Source organism: Euprymna scolopes, chromosome 16 (genome assembly GCF_053919585.1).
Source record: "Euprymna scolopes isolate OS-2025 chromosome 16, ASM5391958v1, whole genome shotgun sequence".
Lineage (NCBI taxonomy): Eukaryota > Metazoa > Mollusca > Cephalopoda > Sepiida > Sepiolidae > Euprymna > Euprymna scolopes.
In genome coordinates, this window is record NC_136497.1 from 42,572,999 (window position 1) to 42,592,363 (window position 19,365).

The window sequence follows — 19,365 nt, forward strand, 5'->3', positions numbered from 1 at the left end:
TGAAGCATGGGAGTTATGTTGATAAATAACTATTTCCTTAAACAAAATAATGTGAAATTCGTTCTTGTTTTTGGTTAATATTGTTACTGGATATGTTCTTTATTTCATATAAATAGAAATATGAAGTTAGAATATTGTTTTATTACCGAAAATATACATTTTTAGACACTTGCAATAAAGTGATACACATTTAAAATTAATAGAAAAAAGAAAAAATAGCATAATTTTCAAAATATTTGTTCAAATTCCACAAAAATCAGGGAAATAAGACACCTTGTTATGCTCTTCCAATGTACCAAATTTCACTTCTCTGCATTTCATAGCAATTTCAGAATTAAAAAAATCTTGATCTGCAATAAAGCGATACACAGGGTTTATATCTTGATTTTAATCTTAACAGAAGAACATAAAAGTGATACAAAACTTATGTCTATTTTTATAAATGTTAATGAAATCATTTCAGATTAGTGAACTTAATTAAAAAGAAAAAAAAATACTAAATAAAAAAAACTATTAAAAGCAGTTGTGAAATGAAAAGAATGCTTATGAAAATAAAAACAAACTTCAACACTATTACAATACAATAGAACATGTAATAAATTTAAATTCAAAACAAAATAAAAGATCACAAACTGATTGATGCACAGAAGGGTGTTGTTTTTTTTTTTAGGTGGAATCAAAATACTTCAGGAGTAATCAAAGAAACGAATACACACATAAAAATAAGGAGTTTGAATCACTAACGTTTTTCATTTTTCGAAAGGCTAAAAAATAAAAATGTAAATCTTCTATTCATAAAAGTATCTAATATCGTCCTTCCTTGTTTATATCTATTGATTTAACATGACTTTTCCCTTGCCAAACATTTTTTTTAATATTTCGCAAGCTCACTACAGCAGATCATTTTGTCTCCAAACTCTATTCTGTATAGTCTTGTGCCATTTCTGCTGACCATTTTGTGGTTCAAGAAATCCAAACTTCTGCAACACTTTGTCCACGAGGATGAGCATTCCTCATGACCATCGTAATGTTTGTATATTACACCTATTAGGTAGGGACAAAAATGAGGGACCTAGTTTTGAAAGCCGATTTATCATAATTTTTTTGTAGGTTTCCGACTACTTTTTGATTGTATTTGAAAGATAAAGGACTAAACTTAATTTCCAAAAAGGAAAAAAATATTTGTACACGTGAAAAAAAAAAAAAAAAGTTATGAAAATGTTTTCAAGGCGAGCTACCAAATTCAGCTAAATTTTGAAGTTAAGTAAAAAATCCTTTAAAAGATAAGTATTAGTTTTCTGGGTCTCTTTCAAAGATAATTAGTAAAGTAAAGTCCTAAGATATTGAATTAAATAAAAAAAAAAAACACCTTATTTGTACAAAACATAAATTAATTAGTCCAAAACCAAGTGATTTTGGCATTCACAAAACGCAACAAACTAAAATTTTGTAAACACGAAAATTACGAAGGTCCAAAATATCAGGCAGTCAAAAGACTGAAAATGACGTCATGTAATTAAAAGGGAGGAAGTTTCCCCCCCCCCAGTCGCGCATCCGTACATTCCTTTTTTGAACATTTGTATTAACTTTTGCATTTTTTAATTTAATTATTTTTCTATGTTTTATTTTTCTATTTTTAAGTTAATTTTTTTTCTTAATTCTTGTTCAATATTATATAAAAAATGTTATGCTGAAAGTTTCACATTGTTGCGAGCAAGAAAATTATTAAAATCTTGCATATAAAAATTATGCGAAACCCGTAATTCAAAAAAAAAAAAAAAAAAAAAAAGAAAAATAGAAATATTCTTTGCAATTATAATTTTTTTGTGTGAAAATATTAAATAAGCAATGCTTAATTCAATGGTAATATCGGTAGTTCGAGAAATTCATTTTTCTTCGAGTTATATAGAATTCATTAATACAGATTTAGGGGCTTTTTTAGTAATGTTCCTATAAAAATTATTTTATTTTATTTTTATTGTTACAAATTACGATGCTTTATTTATATCAAAAAAGCAGAAATAAACTCTTGCGTTTTTTATTTACTACTGAAAACTATAACTTTAGTAAAGGTATTTTTTGTTTAAAAAAAAAAAAATACATTTCCACTCGGATTTAAATAAAAATAATTAGTTCATTATATTCCGCGATCATCATTTGATAAATACTGAAACTTTCATTAAAATTGGTTAATTTCCTGATTTTTGGTGATTTTTTAAGTAAAGGGGGTGGGTCAAAATGTTTATACATTTTGAGCATCAGCATTCATTTTGCCCGTACCTAACACCTATACATAATTTTGATGAATTATTTTTTATTCACTATTAATTTAATATTTATTAAAATTAAAAATAAAATAAGAGTAAAACAGAAACAATTTTAAAAACCATATTTAAGAAAAAAATTACAAACACTTTTTGTTTATTTTTATCTAACTAAAATGTCTCCACCCGAACAACACTAGGAAGGTACAGCTAATCAAAACATTTGAAAATTAATTTCCAATGGCCAGAAAAGTTGAAATTTCCCCCATTTGCCATTTTTATTTTATTCTATTTGTTTTTTTTTGGGGGGAGGGGTATTAAATATTCAAATTAAATAAAAACCTTATATTTTTTTTATTGATAAATCTCCTTTACTAAATAGAAAGATGGCACTTTTGGATTGTAGGCAAATTAAGTGATTACTCGAGAACTTATTTGTGAAACATGTTACCATGGGATTACTTCCCTACATACAATACGATCATTTTCAAATCCATTTTCAATAAATACTTATTATAAACCATGCTCATAAATTTTGTTCATTCCATTAATCATTTTTAATCTATATAAATAAAACAGTAGATGTGAAAATACTTAACTAATAAACTACTAGTCAAATAACACTAAAATTATAGGACTAATCATATAACAAGGATGGTTTATAATGAGTAAAATCCTTGTTTGGATTGACAAATAACATGTACAGAAACATGTGGGCAAGTTGAAATGCAAGATGTTCATTTCAATTTGTTGACATATTTCTATTACTTTTGCATATGTGCAAATTCATTCATAGCTTGAAGTTGTTTAATTTTAAATCTTTCTCATCTGTTGATAGCTCAAATGGTAGGGAACGCGGTTGGAGTGCTAAATGTTTTGGTTTTGATTCTAGCTGATGGCACTAAAGTTTTTAGTAATCTGTTGAAATCAGTACTATGTATGAGGTACAATATAATATACAATAGATAATTGGTTCTGTAATAATAAATACAAAAGTTGCAAGGATTAAAATATATTTAAGTGTATTTTACGACCGGGCAAGACCAGGTGCCTCCGGCTAGCCCTCAATAATATCATTCAAGTGACAATCTCATCAATCCATATCTGTAAGAAATTAAAGTTTAATGAGATGGAGTAGATTGTCAGTTGAACGATATTATTGAGGATTAAAAATGATGAATGGAATGAAGAAAATTTTAATACTTATGGGGGTGTGGTTTATAACAAGTATTTGTTGATATTGGATTTGAAGAGCATTATGCTGCAATTATATGGTAACACGTTGCACAATTGTGAAGTTATTGGAAGAAACTGTTTAGCAAATTCTGTTTAACAATGTTAAGCACACAAAGGTAGTAAAGTGCTATGAAGTTGTGGTAATGAGAGGAGTTCTTGCTGTGAGAGATTGAAGTTTGAATTTATTCTTTGCTTTTTTTTTTTTTTTTTTTTTTTTTCAAGAGAGAACTGCAGGTCCATAGCTTTTTTGTGACTATCAATGCACAAACAAATGGGATTTGAACTACTTTTTTTTTTTTTTAGATGAGTGATTGGGTTCACATACACTTTATATCACGCAAATACAGTATATGGCAAAATCATGTTGACACACCAGTTCAATGAAGTTAAGCAAAGTTTAGCCTTATCAATGCTAAATGAGTGATCATTTGAGAATACAAGATACCATGTGATGTGGCATCGTTTCAAGTTTCCTAAGCACTAGACTAAAGCAATGAAAGCTTAGGTGTTTGGCAGTGTGCAACCTTTGCTTCACAATAGACTATCCATGCAGACATCCTTGCATGGAGTATCTATTGTCTGTAAAGACTACATGGATGCCTAAAAAAATTATATATATATATATATATATACATATATATATATATATATATATATATATATATACATACACACATATATATATAGGGGGGGGGATAAAAACATATGCATTAGCATGACCGGTTTCATAAACAGAAGATGGATGAATCTATTTCCATTTTGTAGTAACGTTTTTTTTGTTTTTTGTTTTTAGTTTCGCCTTGCCCAAAACAAGTCGAGTATACCTTATTTGATAAGTGATGACCAGTAAACTTTCAGTACATTAGATTTTTTTTTCTTGAGCAAGCAAAGAGGTCAACAAAACGGCTATTACACAATGTGGATTGGTGGTGGTGGTGTGAATGCAAACAACCACAATTACCTCGTTTCTCATGGGTTCAAGGTCTGCATTGTTCAGACAGACCAATGTACTATCAGTGCTCAATAAGTAAATACAATCCTTCACTTGATATCATATTTTGTTCCAAGAGATGGATAAAGATAAAAAGGTATTGAAAAGTTGAAAGGATACTCAATGAACTTAGGGATAAAAAAAACAACTTTGATAAATTTAAACGAATATTTGTGTGCCATTGTAGACTAGCTAGAGTGTCAACTTGTTTGGTTTGACAAATATTAAATACAAGAAAAGAAATTTTAGTCATAAGAAATAGAAAAAGAAAAATGGACAGAAATAAGCAGTACATTAAAAGGAATGAACCTGGGAGGTACTGAAGTGTGCATTTTCTGAACAAGGGGAGGGAAAGGGAGGTAAAAGAAGGTAAAAGAAAACATAGTAGGAAGAAGGAGAGAAAAAAATAGGAAAAGAGAAAGAAAGATAAAGCGAGAGAGAGGAAGAATGAAAAAAAAATCAATTCAAATGGGGAAATAAGAATGTAAAAGCTCTAGTGATTCGGCATTCTAAAAAAAAAAAAAAAAAATGTAGAATTCCACTTTTTTTTTTCTTTCTTTCATTATCATCCTTTTCTTGCCCATGACTTCATAGATGGTTATTTAAACCCGTTGCAGATTTGCATGGTCTGTAGCACAGGCGGTAGAAAAACATACTTTAAATTTCTGTCAGCTACGTGAAGAATTGTACGCATGCGCTTCCAACAAGTTGTATAAACACACCTCGCCACTTCTTCATCACCATAGGTCTTTAAATATTTTTGGGTCACAGATGACATTGCAGAGAGACATCTGTCAACAGTGATCCTCTCATTGACACGACATGGCAAGATGACCAATAATCACATTTTCCATTGGTTTTTACATCAAAACTTTGTTTTTATTCTCCTGAGTAGGTTACCATAGATTATACAATGGAACCCCATTTTCATAAGACCAAGAGCTGGGCTTTGTTTATGGGTCCTTTTATACAGTTATCATTTAAAATATTTAAACAGCTGAGAAAAACTTATATTCAACAACCATCTTTTATAATAATCACTAGCGGGGGGGGGGGGGGTTTGGAGGTGTGTGGTTTTGGATAAATCAAAACAAAAGAATAATAAAAAAATCGTTTTGGTAGGTAAGTAGGAAGAATTGAAGTCGAAGCCTTGAGGCGCAGTTGGAAAATAATAAAGTGTGAAAAAAAAAAAAAAAGTGCTACGTTAACCGTTCGCTGACCAAGAAATAGTAACGGAATGATGTTTGAATTGACAGGTGCCCGCAATAAAGTTAACTCATTACTTTTATTTGACCTCATTAATGAGGTCAAATAGAAATAACGGAGTTAACATTTACTGCGGGGGGGGGGGGGGGGTTACTCAACTTTGGCTGGTTTTGTTTCTCCAAGATGTTGGGGAGGAACCAGCTCCCCATCAAAAGAGGATTGTCGAAATTGAATAGCAATCGTCTGATATAAGGAATTTGCTCACATTAAAGCTGAATACTACGTTCCCGGCGTGATTGCCAAGAACCATGTCTTAGCTGTGAATTAGTTTCGCTTTTTATACGAAAAAGCCGAATCAACATGTGAGAAGCCAAAATAGCAATAATTTTGTAAAAGTCGATGTAAATAAATTTAGACTCAACCTGCGTTCCCGAATCCTAGATATTATTATCTAGGGGGTATATAAACACTTCTAAGCGATAGTAAACCCCCCCCCTCTGGAACCGTCTGTGAAAAAAGCCTTTTCGAGACATACAAAAATGCGCGCACACCGCATTTGCCTTTTATATATATATATATATATATAGACTAGCGGGGGGGGGGGGGTGTTTGGAGGTATGTGCGATTGTCAATAAAAGAATAAGCGAAGTAAAAAAAAGAAAACTGAAAAATGAACGTTAAAACTTATCTGAAAAATAAACGGGGGGGGGGGGGGAACAAAAACAAAAGAAAACAGAAAAACGAACGTTAAAACCAAAAAAAACAAAAAAAAACATGTGAAAAATGGCTTAAATAAGCCGGTTTCGATATTAAAATTTAAAAAATCGGTGGGTACCTGGGTGTTTTTGGGTGTGTGTGGTCGGTATGGGGGGGGGGGGGTAATGAAAACCTAAGAATAAGTGAAGTAAAAAAAAAAAACAGAAAAACGAATGTTACGTGAAAAATGGCTTAAATAACACTGGTTCAATATTTAAATTTAAAAAATCGAAAAAAAAAAAAAAAGACATCTCACACCACGATTCGAACCCAAAACGTTTAGATAATGAACCAACGCTCTAACCAACTGAGCTAACACAACATACATGAAATTTAGTCAGTTCTTCAACTATTTAAACTAAATCAGGTCATGACGTCATCTGACGCATGCGTAGAACCGATCTCGCCATAAGACGGTAAAACCTCAGATTTCTTCTCTGCAACCCTGGTATAAAGGATGCCCCATCTTCATAGACTGCCATAAGGGTGGCAATATTTTTGCTTTTCTTGCAAGGGGGTTACCATAGCATGTGACTCGTTTTGTTTAACCTTAGTTTTTAACACAGCTTAAGACTAGTTGAATCAAGAAAAATTTATGTTCAGGAAAAAAGAATTTCTTTACTTTTTGTCCATCTTAAAGAAAGCGTACATCGACTGAAGCATGTCAGGGGTCAGATTTATAGGTAGGAACAACTTGGTTAAGAGTTAGGTAGCAAGATGCTTGTTTGTTACATTGAAATTTTTGCCACTTGGTACAATCTGGGAAAAGAGGCGGAGAGGTTATACCAAAAGGCAAGCAGTTTGAGGAAAAAAGATACTAAAAATTTTTGACAACTCTACAGTAAAAGGATGGGAATTTGTCTATCAGAGTGTTTGGAGGTATTCTTACTTAGGCAATAAAATTGCATTAAATTTGTCACAGAATATTCAATGGAAGTACCTGTAAAACAAGCACATGCAGTGATGTGACAAGGGTTGGAACTTAGCAGACAGTGTGAGACTTATTTGATTGAAAATGCTTATTTGCCTTTTGTCCATCCAGGAGAGGTTAGCGATTGGTGCACCAGCTCAAATGTGGTAACAATAACACACGCATGGAATAATGATGGCTTTAGTGTTAGAGTAAAATTTGGGTTGACTTTCGGCAGCTTTATAACTCTCGCTGCCTTTATTTTATCCTTTAGTCCTCACATTCCATGAGCAATGTAACAAATGGAGAAAAAAATTGATGTTTTCTAGATCAGAACCTATTCAGGTCACTTATCATAGGTTGGTTTTAGACCTTGAAATAGTATACTTATTTTTTAGTTTCTTAGATTAAGGGACTTCATGCCTTGTCTGAAGAGATTGCCATAAAAACATCCATAAGTTTAATCATTTGAACTCTGTTTGGGAAGGGGGGGGTAAAATATTACATTGCTAGATAGGAAAAAAGTGGCATGAGTAAAGTAATTTCAATTGAATTCATATTAGACTTGTATTTGATTAAATACAAGTACGTAATTGCTGCCCTCTTGTTGCATTGATAGGCGGAGGGCAATTCTAGTCAAGAGGATCAGTTACCCTGGTCCGATATCAAACAGAATTGTTTAGATAGCATCACTGAGCAACATGCCAATAAATGCTAGAGTAGGTGTCACTAAGTAATTTTCAAGTGTCTATATTGAATGCACTCCTGTCAAATTATAAACTCAAGTGGCAATCTAAGGTTATGTCAACCCATTTTTAGTAATTCATTATTTTACAATTGTTTCATATATGTTAAACTTTCACTAAATGACACATTCTTTTTTGAAAGCGGTTTCATTTTAAATTTAAAATCTTTTTAAGTGTCACAAAGTTACTAGTTTTTCCCGCAAATTAAAATCATTCTATTAAAAAAAAAAAAAACGGGAAAATGGTGAACTTGAAAGTTGGGAGAAACCTTTTGCTCCATAATTAAGATCCCTGTGATTTTCATAATTTCATGTTTAATTGAAAAAGGTGACAGATGTGGAAGAAAATACCCAATCTCATAATGAGAAAAGAAAGCAATAAAAGCACATATTTAATGACACAAAATCCAATCCAACCAATGAGATTTAATAAATGAGGAATTGCAGTGATTTCTAATGTGTTTTTATATTTCATTTCCTAATAACAAAAGTATTTCTAACCGAGCATTATAATGTGTGTGTGTGTTAGGAATTTGTTATAAGATCAGAAAGAGACTAAAAGTATCACAATGGAACGCCCTAAAAATAAAAGCACTGAAGCAATAATTGGGGTCAGAGGATTTTTGTTTTTGAGAATTGAATTTGCAAAAACTAGTGTCAACGTTAAATCTTACAAAACAGATGTTCATTGTTGAAACAAAATTGATTATAACGATGAGAATTATTAGCATTATTTCAAAGATTTTCATAATTGTTCTCCATTATTTATTTTATTGAATCATTTTATTCTCTATAATCAATAGTTTTAGATGTTTTTGAAAAGTAATTGAATAAATATCTAAAATGTATTAAATAGGATAAAAGCTTCAGCGATTCAGCAGAAATCAGTCTTTAAATTTAAAGAAAAAAAACTTCTTTTTCTGATTTATAAAAAAAAAAGGTAGAGGTCTCACATGCCTTATATATTATAGATAGAATAAATGCAAAATTCTTGAAGACATTAAACATCCATGTTAACATCAAAACAGTTCAGATAATTTTAAATCAATAATAGCTTATGTATCTGAAATATGGCTCATATAGTAGTCATTGTACATTTGATACATATTTTTTAAAGCCAGTTTTTTTGCATATGTTTTTTTAAGTATTACTTTGCTTAGTATATAATGTATATTCGGAAGTAATTGAACAAAATAAAAATAGACTCATCAAATAGATTTTGCTCAATTTAGGACTTTAAAGATAGTTCAATTTTCAAAATTTAAAAAAAAAAAAGATTTAAACGTTTATTATAGAACTTTATTTATGAAAACCAGATTTAATCCATGAAAAGAAATTTCAAACAACATATGAAGATCTTTAAACAAACATTTAAATGGATATGTGAGTTGGGAGATGATTAACAATTCCTGTTGATAATATATATTACAAAAATGATTTATTTCAATAATGAACAAAAATCTTCCAAGTAATAACTTGGAATGGATCAGCTTTTATGATCATTCTTTTAAAATGAATGTAATTTTCCAAAATGAACTAAAATCAAAATATGTGCAGTAGTGATGTTACAACATTAAGCATTACAACAGCAAAAATATCTAAAAAGTCATTACCTTGCAGAGGATAGCAATGGGATCTGTAATCTGTATACAATAAAGAAACAACAAACTGTCAATTACAAGTAACCAGCAAGAGAATACAAAAATACACTCCAGGAAATAAGGTAAATATGGTTTAAATCTTTACATCTTAAAATTTGGAAAAGGACTGTCATTTTATAATAAAATCAAAATTTAAAAAAACAAGGAGTCAATTTCTATTTTTAAATTTAAACTTAATCTTACTTAATAAAATTAACAGTTAAAAAACTGACTGTTTGTTTTATTGGATATCAACATTGAATCCAGTCCTTTTGGAAAAAGGATTTTAAAAGTGTCAGCAAATGTTTTATGTATCAACTGTAGTATACAGAAGTTCAACTCAGCAGTCTATTTCAACCAACCATAGCACAACCATAGTCACTTCCATATCGTCTTAGTAGTATAAAACTCATACAGTGTTTTCTTCCAAATTCAACACATGCATGTCACAATTTAACCTAGACCCTTTAGGGCTGAAAGACCCCAAGAAAATAGCACACACCTACAAATGAGCTCATATATACATATTGTTACATGGTTAAAAGTTTAAAAAAGTAAGAAATTAAATGTAGACAACAAAGAAATAACTTTAAATATAATCGCAACAAAAAAAATTTAACAAACGAAAAACAAAAAAAAAATGTACTAAAGATGATAATGTAGTTGGTAAACTAAGTGGCATGGAAATGGATGAGAGTATTAGGAGAGAGAGTATGCTAAGAAGTTTAATTACTCACATGAAAAATTACAATTTTAAATTCATGGTATCTTTGGTCAGAAATATTTTAAAAGAATTTACTTTTTGTTACTAGAAGGTTTTAAAGAAAATTCTTTCATCTGGATTTATAACCCTGGAATCACCATATCGACAAACCAATAATTGCTGAGTTAGCGCAATAACCACTTTTATAGAGAGTGCCACCCAGTATTAAGATATTCTAGCACGCTCTCGATCTTTTTTGGAAGTTCTGGGACTTTCTGGATTTTTGTAAATCCTTTTCTTTCTTTGTTATTGTAGACTTTTGTGAATGAAAATATTTCTGAAATGACAGATAAGACTTCTCTCTATATTTAGGAAAGACAAAGCTTCATAATACTCTCATTAATGAAACAGGTATGGTAATATACATGCATACGTACTATGCCTATCCTATTTATGCATGCTCTAATATGCAAACAGACAGTTGGAATTAAAATTTTCTTTATACATAAAGCAACTCTTTTACCTAAGTTCTTGGGAGACTGAACTGTAAATCTTTAGCAACCTTTTATTTTTTTTTTATTGTCTTGTCAATAAAGATAGAATGTTATTTCATCTGATAATTTCTATCACATTTATTCATCATTTAAATTTGGTTAGTTGGGATTTGCAGTGTATCAATCCTCATTAAGTTATATTATGTGATTTTGTCACAAATGTGTTTTGCATATGGATAATCTGTATACTGATTTTTTTTTTTTTTTTTTAGAAGCATGTTTTGTGTAGATATATATACTGTACACACTAGTTCTATTTAACCCATCGATATGGTCCATGCCAGATTACAGTGACCCAGAGAGTAAAGGCTACTAAGCAATGACAATATTCCATAAATATCCCAAAATGGACCCTGACTACCAGAATTAGTTCACTACAAATTTTCTGTCCAAGGCTTTTCAGGGCCTTCTCCAGACAAAATTCCAGTTTTCAAAACAAAAGTTGATAAAAAATGATATAATAAACCAAAAAACTTAGTAACTGACAGCAGGAAAAGTCACTTTCATTTATCTCTTTATTCCATAAAGTAGTTTTAAAAGTTACAATTATTTACACAAAATCCTCTACAGTAATACACAAGAAAACTGGTCAACTATTAACTGCTTAAACTCACCATTACATGACTCTACTTTGTCATTTAGTGATTTTGAATCATTTTTAGCTCATATTTACATTGCCTCACCCAAGCAAGATTAAATCTTGTTGTTTTCCGCATTGTTAATTGCTCTGCACTGAATTCGTTTTACTTTTTAATTTCACTTTGGCTATCATCCGTAAAGTATATGAACAACATTGGGTAGTTTCGTGATAAAGGACGTAACTCTTGTATCAACAATATCCAAAAAAAAAAATAATACAATGCCATTTCAGTAGAATGTATTCATTTTTAATATCTAAAAGATATGTTTTCATAGTATTTATCTCTTTTATTTTTAATATTCTGATACAAATTTTTACTGGACATACTATTTTCAAGGTAATAATAGAAATAAGGTCTTTTCAAGCCTATGCAAACTCTGTAGTTTAAGATCATACATAAAAGAAACACATTTTTTTTAATATACTAATGTTTCACCACTTATCAAGGTCAAAATCCACTTGAGCATAAGGGTTAGGGATATAAATTGGATGACGAAACAGTATTATGAGAGGATTGTAAATGATGAATGAAATGAACAAAATTTGATTAAAACATCTTGACAGGTATTGGGCTCAAAAATGACCATGTTGTAATCTGTAGGGAAGCAGTTCTCCAATAATGTTTCACAGGTGAGAAGTTCTTGGAAAGAAACTTCATGAAAGTTTCATTTCGTGTTAGGTATACAGACAAAAAAGCAAGTGCTTTGCAAGTGGTAGCTAGACAAATACTTGCTGCAATGTTTTATTCAAGGATAAAGGGCCCAAGATTAGAGCTCAGTCGAGCATCTACCAAAGAAGCAACGAAGGTGCAGAGAATAACTAGCAATGTCTTTTCTGTAAGAAAGGGGTTGTAGGAAAGCGAAGAGATTATCTCCCACTAGATTGTGAAGTTGATTTTGTAATCCGTCAAATTAAGAAAGAGTGGTCTGGTTTTGTTCTGTTACGGTATATCAACCATCTATAGATTATTTAATGGCGAATAAAGTTGTCAAATATAATTCTATGGGTAGGATGATTATTTTATGTCCCTAAAATGCATTGGTCTCAGAAGGAAATTTCAGCAAAGTAGGAATATTATTCTTAGAACATATTACTCCTAAAAGAAAATTTTTGAAAATACTACTGGATAGAAAATACACTTTTCAGTATTTGTGGGAAAAAAATTTTGATTTTTTCAAGAACTTATAGAAACTATGGTATGACGTGACCAACCAATTGATCAAATCAAACTTCTCTGATCTCCGATATAGTCTAAATAAGCACCAAAGTAGAAGAATGACCTAATTACCAGCATTCTGTCCCAAGGCATCAAGAGTTACCACTCAAGGCCTACAGGTGGTTTGCTTTCAAAGAGGTTTTCATTACATGGTGTGGCAATTGGCAAATTTGTGGCCCCGCTGATATGACAAAAGAGTACACCAAGCAGTGACACTCCCCATAGACTGAATATCTAAATAAATCTTTAAAAATAAAAGCTTTGAAAAATATATTTATATATATTAGCAATACACATGGACGATAAAACGATTTGAACAATCAGATTTCAAGGAGCTTCTGCTTAATCATATTTTACAAACCAAAGCACTTTAAGTCCTCAAAATACCACAATACTTTCAAAAGAATTAATAAATAATTAATGTACATTATATATTTTTAAAGTTTTAAGCAAATAAAGCGATAAAAACGTGAACACCATAAAACAGCGTTTTTGGTAAGGTTTTGTAATGATCCCCCCCCCCCGCGCTTCCCAATTTGTAAATGCTTGTACCACATTTGTATTAAGAATTTTGTCATGAAATTTGTAAATTAACCAGAAAAGATGTCACTTTTAATAGTTTGAGGTGTATGAAATACTTCTGACCACTCATTATTTTTGTTGTGGTAAAAAAAGACTTCAACATGACGAGTATTGAAAATTTTGAAAAGTTTTCTTCGGACACCCACTGTTAAATAAAACAATCTTTTTACTATTTTTATCCATTAAAAGTACAATTGTACGTTGTTTTCTCTTGTGGTAGCTAGCAATTTCAAATCATGATACCCGGGAAAAAAAAATCGTTTGGCGTTTGAGTGTAAACTGTCTTGTAGTATTAGTAATAGCATCAGCAGCGATAATACAACTGTAAACAACAAACGTTTTTTTGTTGTTGATTTTTATTCCAGATCGATTTTTAAAATATTGTGTTTTGCTTTGAATAGCCGACAATGTGAAATATGATTTTTTTTTGTTCATGTGTACGAGTGGTACACCCCCTCTAAATTTTCTTTTAATTTTCATCTTTTTTACAATGTTTTCAGCGGATTATTATCATATGGAAACTAATCTACCCGATTATCAAAAAAGAAAAAAAAATGCAAAATCCATATTTAAATATTTGTAGGTGGTGCTCAGTTTCTAGCAAAGCTGAGAAATAAAAACAGTAGAAAAAGGCATGAGATGTAATTAAAAAAAATCACATTTAAAATTTGTGAATTATTTGTCAGCTTAAGTAAAAGTTCTTTTTTTATATTTAAATAGATGGTCAAAAAATACTTGATACTTTTCCAAACATCACGTTTTCTGTTAGAGTGACATCACTTGTTTTAAATAACATTTATTTTTGTCTGTTCGTCGTACTTTGTAAAGTCTCACAATACGTGTCAAACACCTTAACAACAAAAAATAAGCTCCCTTAATTCAGATAGGTAGGAAGATAGGTAGGAGTGGCAAACCTCTTCCTAAAACCTTCTTTAGCCCTAACAATAACGCTAAGTCTGAGTGGTAAAAACTCCTCGGTAGACTACATAAGGATCAAAAAAGATCTTTCCTTAAAAAAAAGAAAAGAAAAAAAGACACATAATCTCCCATAAAAAATAAATTGGTCAACTGTCCTAAAATGCTAGAATAAAAAATAAAGTTTTTGTAGGTGAGTATGAGGATCGAACCCAAACCCTTGAGGCAAAGTTGGGAATTTAAGTGTGAAAAAAAGACATACGACGTTAACCACTGGGCCACGGAGACATACAAGGGAAACACGTATGAATTTACTTATTTAACTATTGACAGGTGGCAGCAATAAAAGTCACTCAGTTAACTTGGGTTTGTTTACCCAACTTTCACTGGTTTTTTCCCCAACAGATGTTGGGGAGGAAGAAAGCAGCTCCCCATTGTCCAGATTGATTAGCAATTGTCTGATATGAGAGGAGTTTGTCCCCACATTGATCAAAGTTGATTGCTTCTGGACGTTTCCCGGCGCGATGCCGAGAACATTGTTAACTTTGAATTAGTTTCACTTTTTATACAAAAAAGCCCAACCAACACGCGAGAAGCCAAAATAGCAATAATTTTGTAAAAGTCAACGTAAATAAATCTATACGCTATGCGCTTTCCCAAATCCTTGATATTATCTAGGGCCTATATAAACAGTTGTAAGCGATAGTAACGAACCCGGGAGCATGTGGGAAAGAAGCCTTTGCGAGACATACACGAAATGGTCACACACTTTGCCTTATATATATATAGACTAGCGGGGGGTACCCGGCGTTGCCCGGGTGTTTTGGGGTGTGTGTGGTCAACGGGGGTGAGGGGTATTAATGAAAACCTAAGAATAAGCGAAGTAAAAAAAACTAATGTAAGGCAAACGCGAAACAGAAAAACAAATGTTACGTGAAAAATGGCTTAAATAACCCTGCTTCAATATTATATTTTAAAAAATCAAAAAAAAAAAAAGAAAGACATCTCACACCACGATTCGAACCCAAAATCTTTAGATAATGAGGCCGCGCTCTTAGCAACTGAGCTAAGATGACGTTGACGGAATTGTGTCGCTTTTTCAATTATTTAAACTAAATCAGGTTATGACGTCGTTTGCGCATGCGTAGAACCGAACTCGTTATGAGAGGACAGTTTTTGCTGACCCCCCCCCCGACCCTGTAGGAAACTGCTGATTTCAGGATGAAGAAATTAACGTTTTTGGCCAATTTTTCGATATTTGTCGGGCGAAGGTTGTAACTTTAAAATGATACCGATCTGGCGAAAATCCGTGACCTGTGTCGAAAGTTTTTGCAAAATATACAAACACATTTTCACCTTTATATTCATAGATTTCTGAATTCATATATATATATATAGCCATGTTATATATCATTTTGAAACCCGTTTTTCGCTCTATCAAATCATGTTATTTATTACTGTTCTCAATCTCTTCATTCATTTTTTTTTGCAGGCTTTTCGACAGCATGGACAAAATTCAAATCTACACAATTTTCTTGTTTCAGTTCAAACTAGGCCGAAAGCTGCTGAGACAGCTTGTGATATCAATGATGCATTTGGCCCAGGAATCACTAATGAATCTGTGGCACAATGGTGTTTCAAGAAATTTTGCAATGATGACAAAAGGCTTGAAGATGAAGACAGTAGCGTCCGGCCAACTGCAATTGATCATGAACAATTGAAACCCTTAATTGAAATCGATCCTCGCAAAACCACATGAGAATTTGCTGTTGAACTCAAGGTCGACTACTCAACATTTGTTCGCCATTTAAAGTAAATAGGGAAGTCAAAAAAGTTGGATAAATGAGTGCCGCATGAATTGAACGATAATAAAAAAAAAATCATTGTTTTGAGGTGTCTTCTACGCTCCTTCAGCGCAACAAAAAAAAACCATTTCTCAAGCGGATTGTGATGTTTGGATTGTTTGTTTTATGGTATATCAACCCTTTCTAGGTCATTTAATGCCGATCCAGTTATTTTGAAGAAAAAGTTTAATAGAACATTTGATTTTTTTTTCAAAAAAGTTTCTATTTAACCCATAGTTGGGACCCTAACAGGTACTACCACTCTGGGTCAGAATGGACCTGGGACAAATGGCAATTAAGGGGTGGCTCCACACTCCCCAAAGCCCACAAGCTGGGGCTTCACCATCGGATATAGTTTAAGGTCATACCCAGGACCACTGGGTCAAGTGGAATCTGACCAGATTTTGAAGAATAATTTTTTAATAGAATGTATTTTTTTCTTTCTATTTAACCCATAGTTGGGACCCTAACAGGTACTACCACTCCGGGTCAGAGTGGACCTGGGAGCAATGGCAATTAAAGGGTGGCTCCACGCTCCCCAAAGCCCGCAAACTAGGACCTCACCATCAGATATAGTTTAAGATCATATCCAGGACCGGGAAGTAAGGAAAGAAAAAGAAAGGGGGAGGGAAGGGGCTGTTGATTTTGTTTTGGTTTTGTAGAACATAATTAAGTTTTACAAAATAGAATAGAAAACAAAAACAAATCGATGTAGGTGCATTTTGTCTCAGAAAGCCAATAGGCAGCCTGATCTGGTAGCATCCTCTACGACAACCAGCGACATTCAGCATCGTGATTGAATGTTGGAAGAGCTCCACAACACTTCCCCGAAGTTGCCAAAATTGCACTAAAAATAGGTTATGGTGATTGTGTAGGGGTCTGCAGCTGGTCTTATAGCAAAGAAGTACTGCCGACAAATTGACAAAATGCACCAGAAGCTTTAACATATGTGTCCGAGATTGGTCAATATGAAGGGCCAATTCTCCATGACAACACTCGCCCGCATGTTGCTCAACTGACCAGCAGAAGCTGAACAAATTGGGCTACGAGATTACCTCATCCACCATATTCACCAGACCTCTCGCCCATCAATAATCATTTTTTCAAGCATCTCGACAACTCCTTGCACGAAAAATGCTTCAAAAGCCGAGATGATGCTGAATCTGCCTTCAATGACTTCATCGCTTTCAGAACTCTGGATTTCTATGCTGATGGGATAAACAAACTTGTTTCTCGTTGACAAAAATGTGTCAATTCTAATGGTTCTTGTTTCGATTAATAAAGTTTAGTATGAAAGGAGTTATGATTTTTTTAAGTTGAACGTCAAAAAACGGCATTATTTTTGCACCAATCTAATTATATATATATATATATCAGTATCATCTATCCGCATACCAAGTTTAGTTCAAATTTATTGGGTACTTTGAATCTCTAATATTTCATTAGTCATCCAACAAAAAAAAGTTAAAAGAAAAAAAAAAAAATAGCAAATAATACAACGAAAAAGAAGTTGGAAATGACAAAAAACAAAAAAGATTTCAAAAGAAATGTGTTCACAATGGAAGAACAAACAAGTTAACGAAGTTTGTATCTTCAGGAGAAAATGTTAAACGTTTGATTTTGATCCAACAAAAACATGCGGCTTTTTTTTTTCTTTCTCTAAAGTATGCATTACTTCTAGCTAGTCTAAAGTTAATACGGAACCCTAAAGGTATCACTTCTTAACCAGATTTTTAAACAGTTAAAAATAAGCAGACTTTCAATTTGAAAAAAGTTCCATGGTTGAACATTCTCGCATAAGATAGATAATTCAATGTTGAATTTAATTTTATTCCAGGTTTGACTTTAATCCTGAATATTTGTCTTGTTTTTTTTTATCTATCTTTTTCCTAAATGTTTATTCTCAAATATCTATTATTAACCAATACTTTTTTTCTTATATTTAAAACGAGAAAAAAAAAGAAAAAAATCTCCCATGAAATTTAACATTTCCCAAATTATATTTGCATATTATCTAATGAAGGCAAAAAGTATCTATGCATTAACATGGCAGGGGAGATTATCTCCAAGTACTACCCTAAGCTGGGAATGGGGCAACGGACTTATACTAAGTAGACATTAATAAGTCCTTCTCACCCCCCCCCTTTTTTAATGGAGAGTAGATAATGCATGTGGATGTGTTATCGGCAGCTCCAGTCACTCTCGCTTCTCCTATTTTGTCCTTCAGTCCTCATTTCCAATGCATGATTTTTCTGACAAAGGGTGAAGAAAAAGCTGCTTTCCAGGTCGGTAGTACTTTGTAAACAGTAGCCTGAGATGTCGGAAAATTTCTGTTTCTATGTCTATCCTTGTGGTCATGTCATTAGTAAGGGTGCTGGAGATAAACGTTTCATCTGGGCTGACGTTACCCGCCTGATAGTCAGGGACCCGAACCTTGGATTAACCACTAAGGAGATTGTCCTATCAGCAGGTGCAAGGTACCGGGGCTGCTGTATTGCCATTTGGTGAATGGATTCTGAACCATACAGTAGTTTCTGGTAGGGTGTCTCGATGCCATACTAGTGGGTAATTGTTACAGCTTTACCTTATGTGCTACAAAAAAAAAAAAAAAAAAAAATCCCAAAACCTCAACATGACAAATCTCAAAAAAAAAAAGAAACACGAATAAACCTAGAACCCCATCCTCCAACGTAGACCCCTACTACCAGGTCTCCTTCTCCAACATCAGGTGTCTACGTTCCAACCTTCCAGAGGTTGAAACACAATTACAGGAGACGAAACTGGACATATTCTTTCTAAGTGAAACTGGCATAGGACCAACCACTTCCCTAGACGAATTCATAATTAAAGGATACTTAAGCTTAACATCTAAATCTGACCCCCAATATCGCCATGGGCATGGAATATGTGCCTACATCAAAGATGGCTTTCCATGTGGTAGAGATATCTCCAGAGAAGACCCTAATTTTCCTTATATGTGCTTCAGGGTTGCACTAGCTTACACCACTGCATTTATATTTGCCCTCTATTGCCCCCACAACAGTGGGGTTACTATCTTTAAGAGCATATCTGAGAAAATTGACCACATCCTGTCTGCTCATCCTTCGGCTAACATTCACATTTGCGGTGACTTCAATGTCCATAATGTGGAATGGCTGACCCA

General features: G+C 32.5%; 1 protein-coding gene across 42 annotated transcripts in view; it reads right to left on the reverse strand.

The window, feature by feature from the left end:
- LOC145295927 (tudor domain-containing protein 7-like) overlaps positions 1 to 19,365 on the reverse strand; it is a 336,149-nt gene that overhangs the window by 257,093 nt on the left and 59,691 nt on the right. For 33 of the 42 annotated variants that reach the window (XM_080141773.1, XM_080141767.1, XM_080141753.1 and 30 more), the window contains exon 2: positions 9,722 to 9,751. The exons of the other annotated variants lie outside the window; for them this stretch is intronic. Coding sequence is in view for 12 of the 33 variants with exons in the window: in XM_080141769.1 (XP_079997895.1) it covers positions 9,722 to 9,751 (30 nt within the window). In the remaining 21 variants the exon portion in view is untranslated. The remainder of the gene's footprint in view (positions 1 to 9,721; positions 9,752 to 19,365) is intronic. 42 annotated transcript variants of the gene reach the window in all.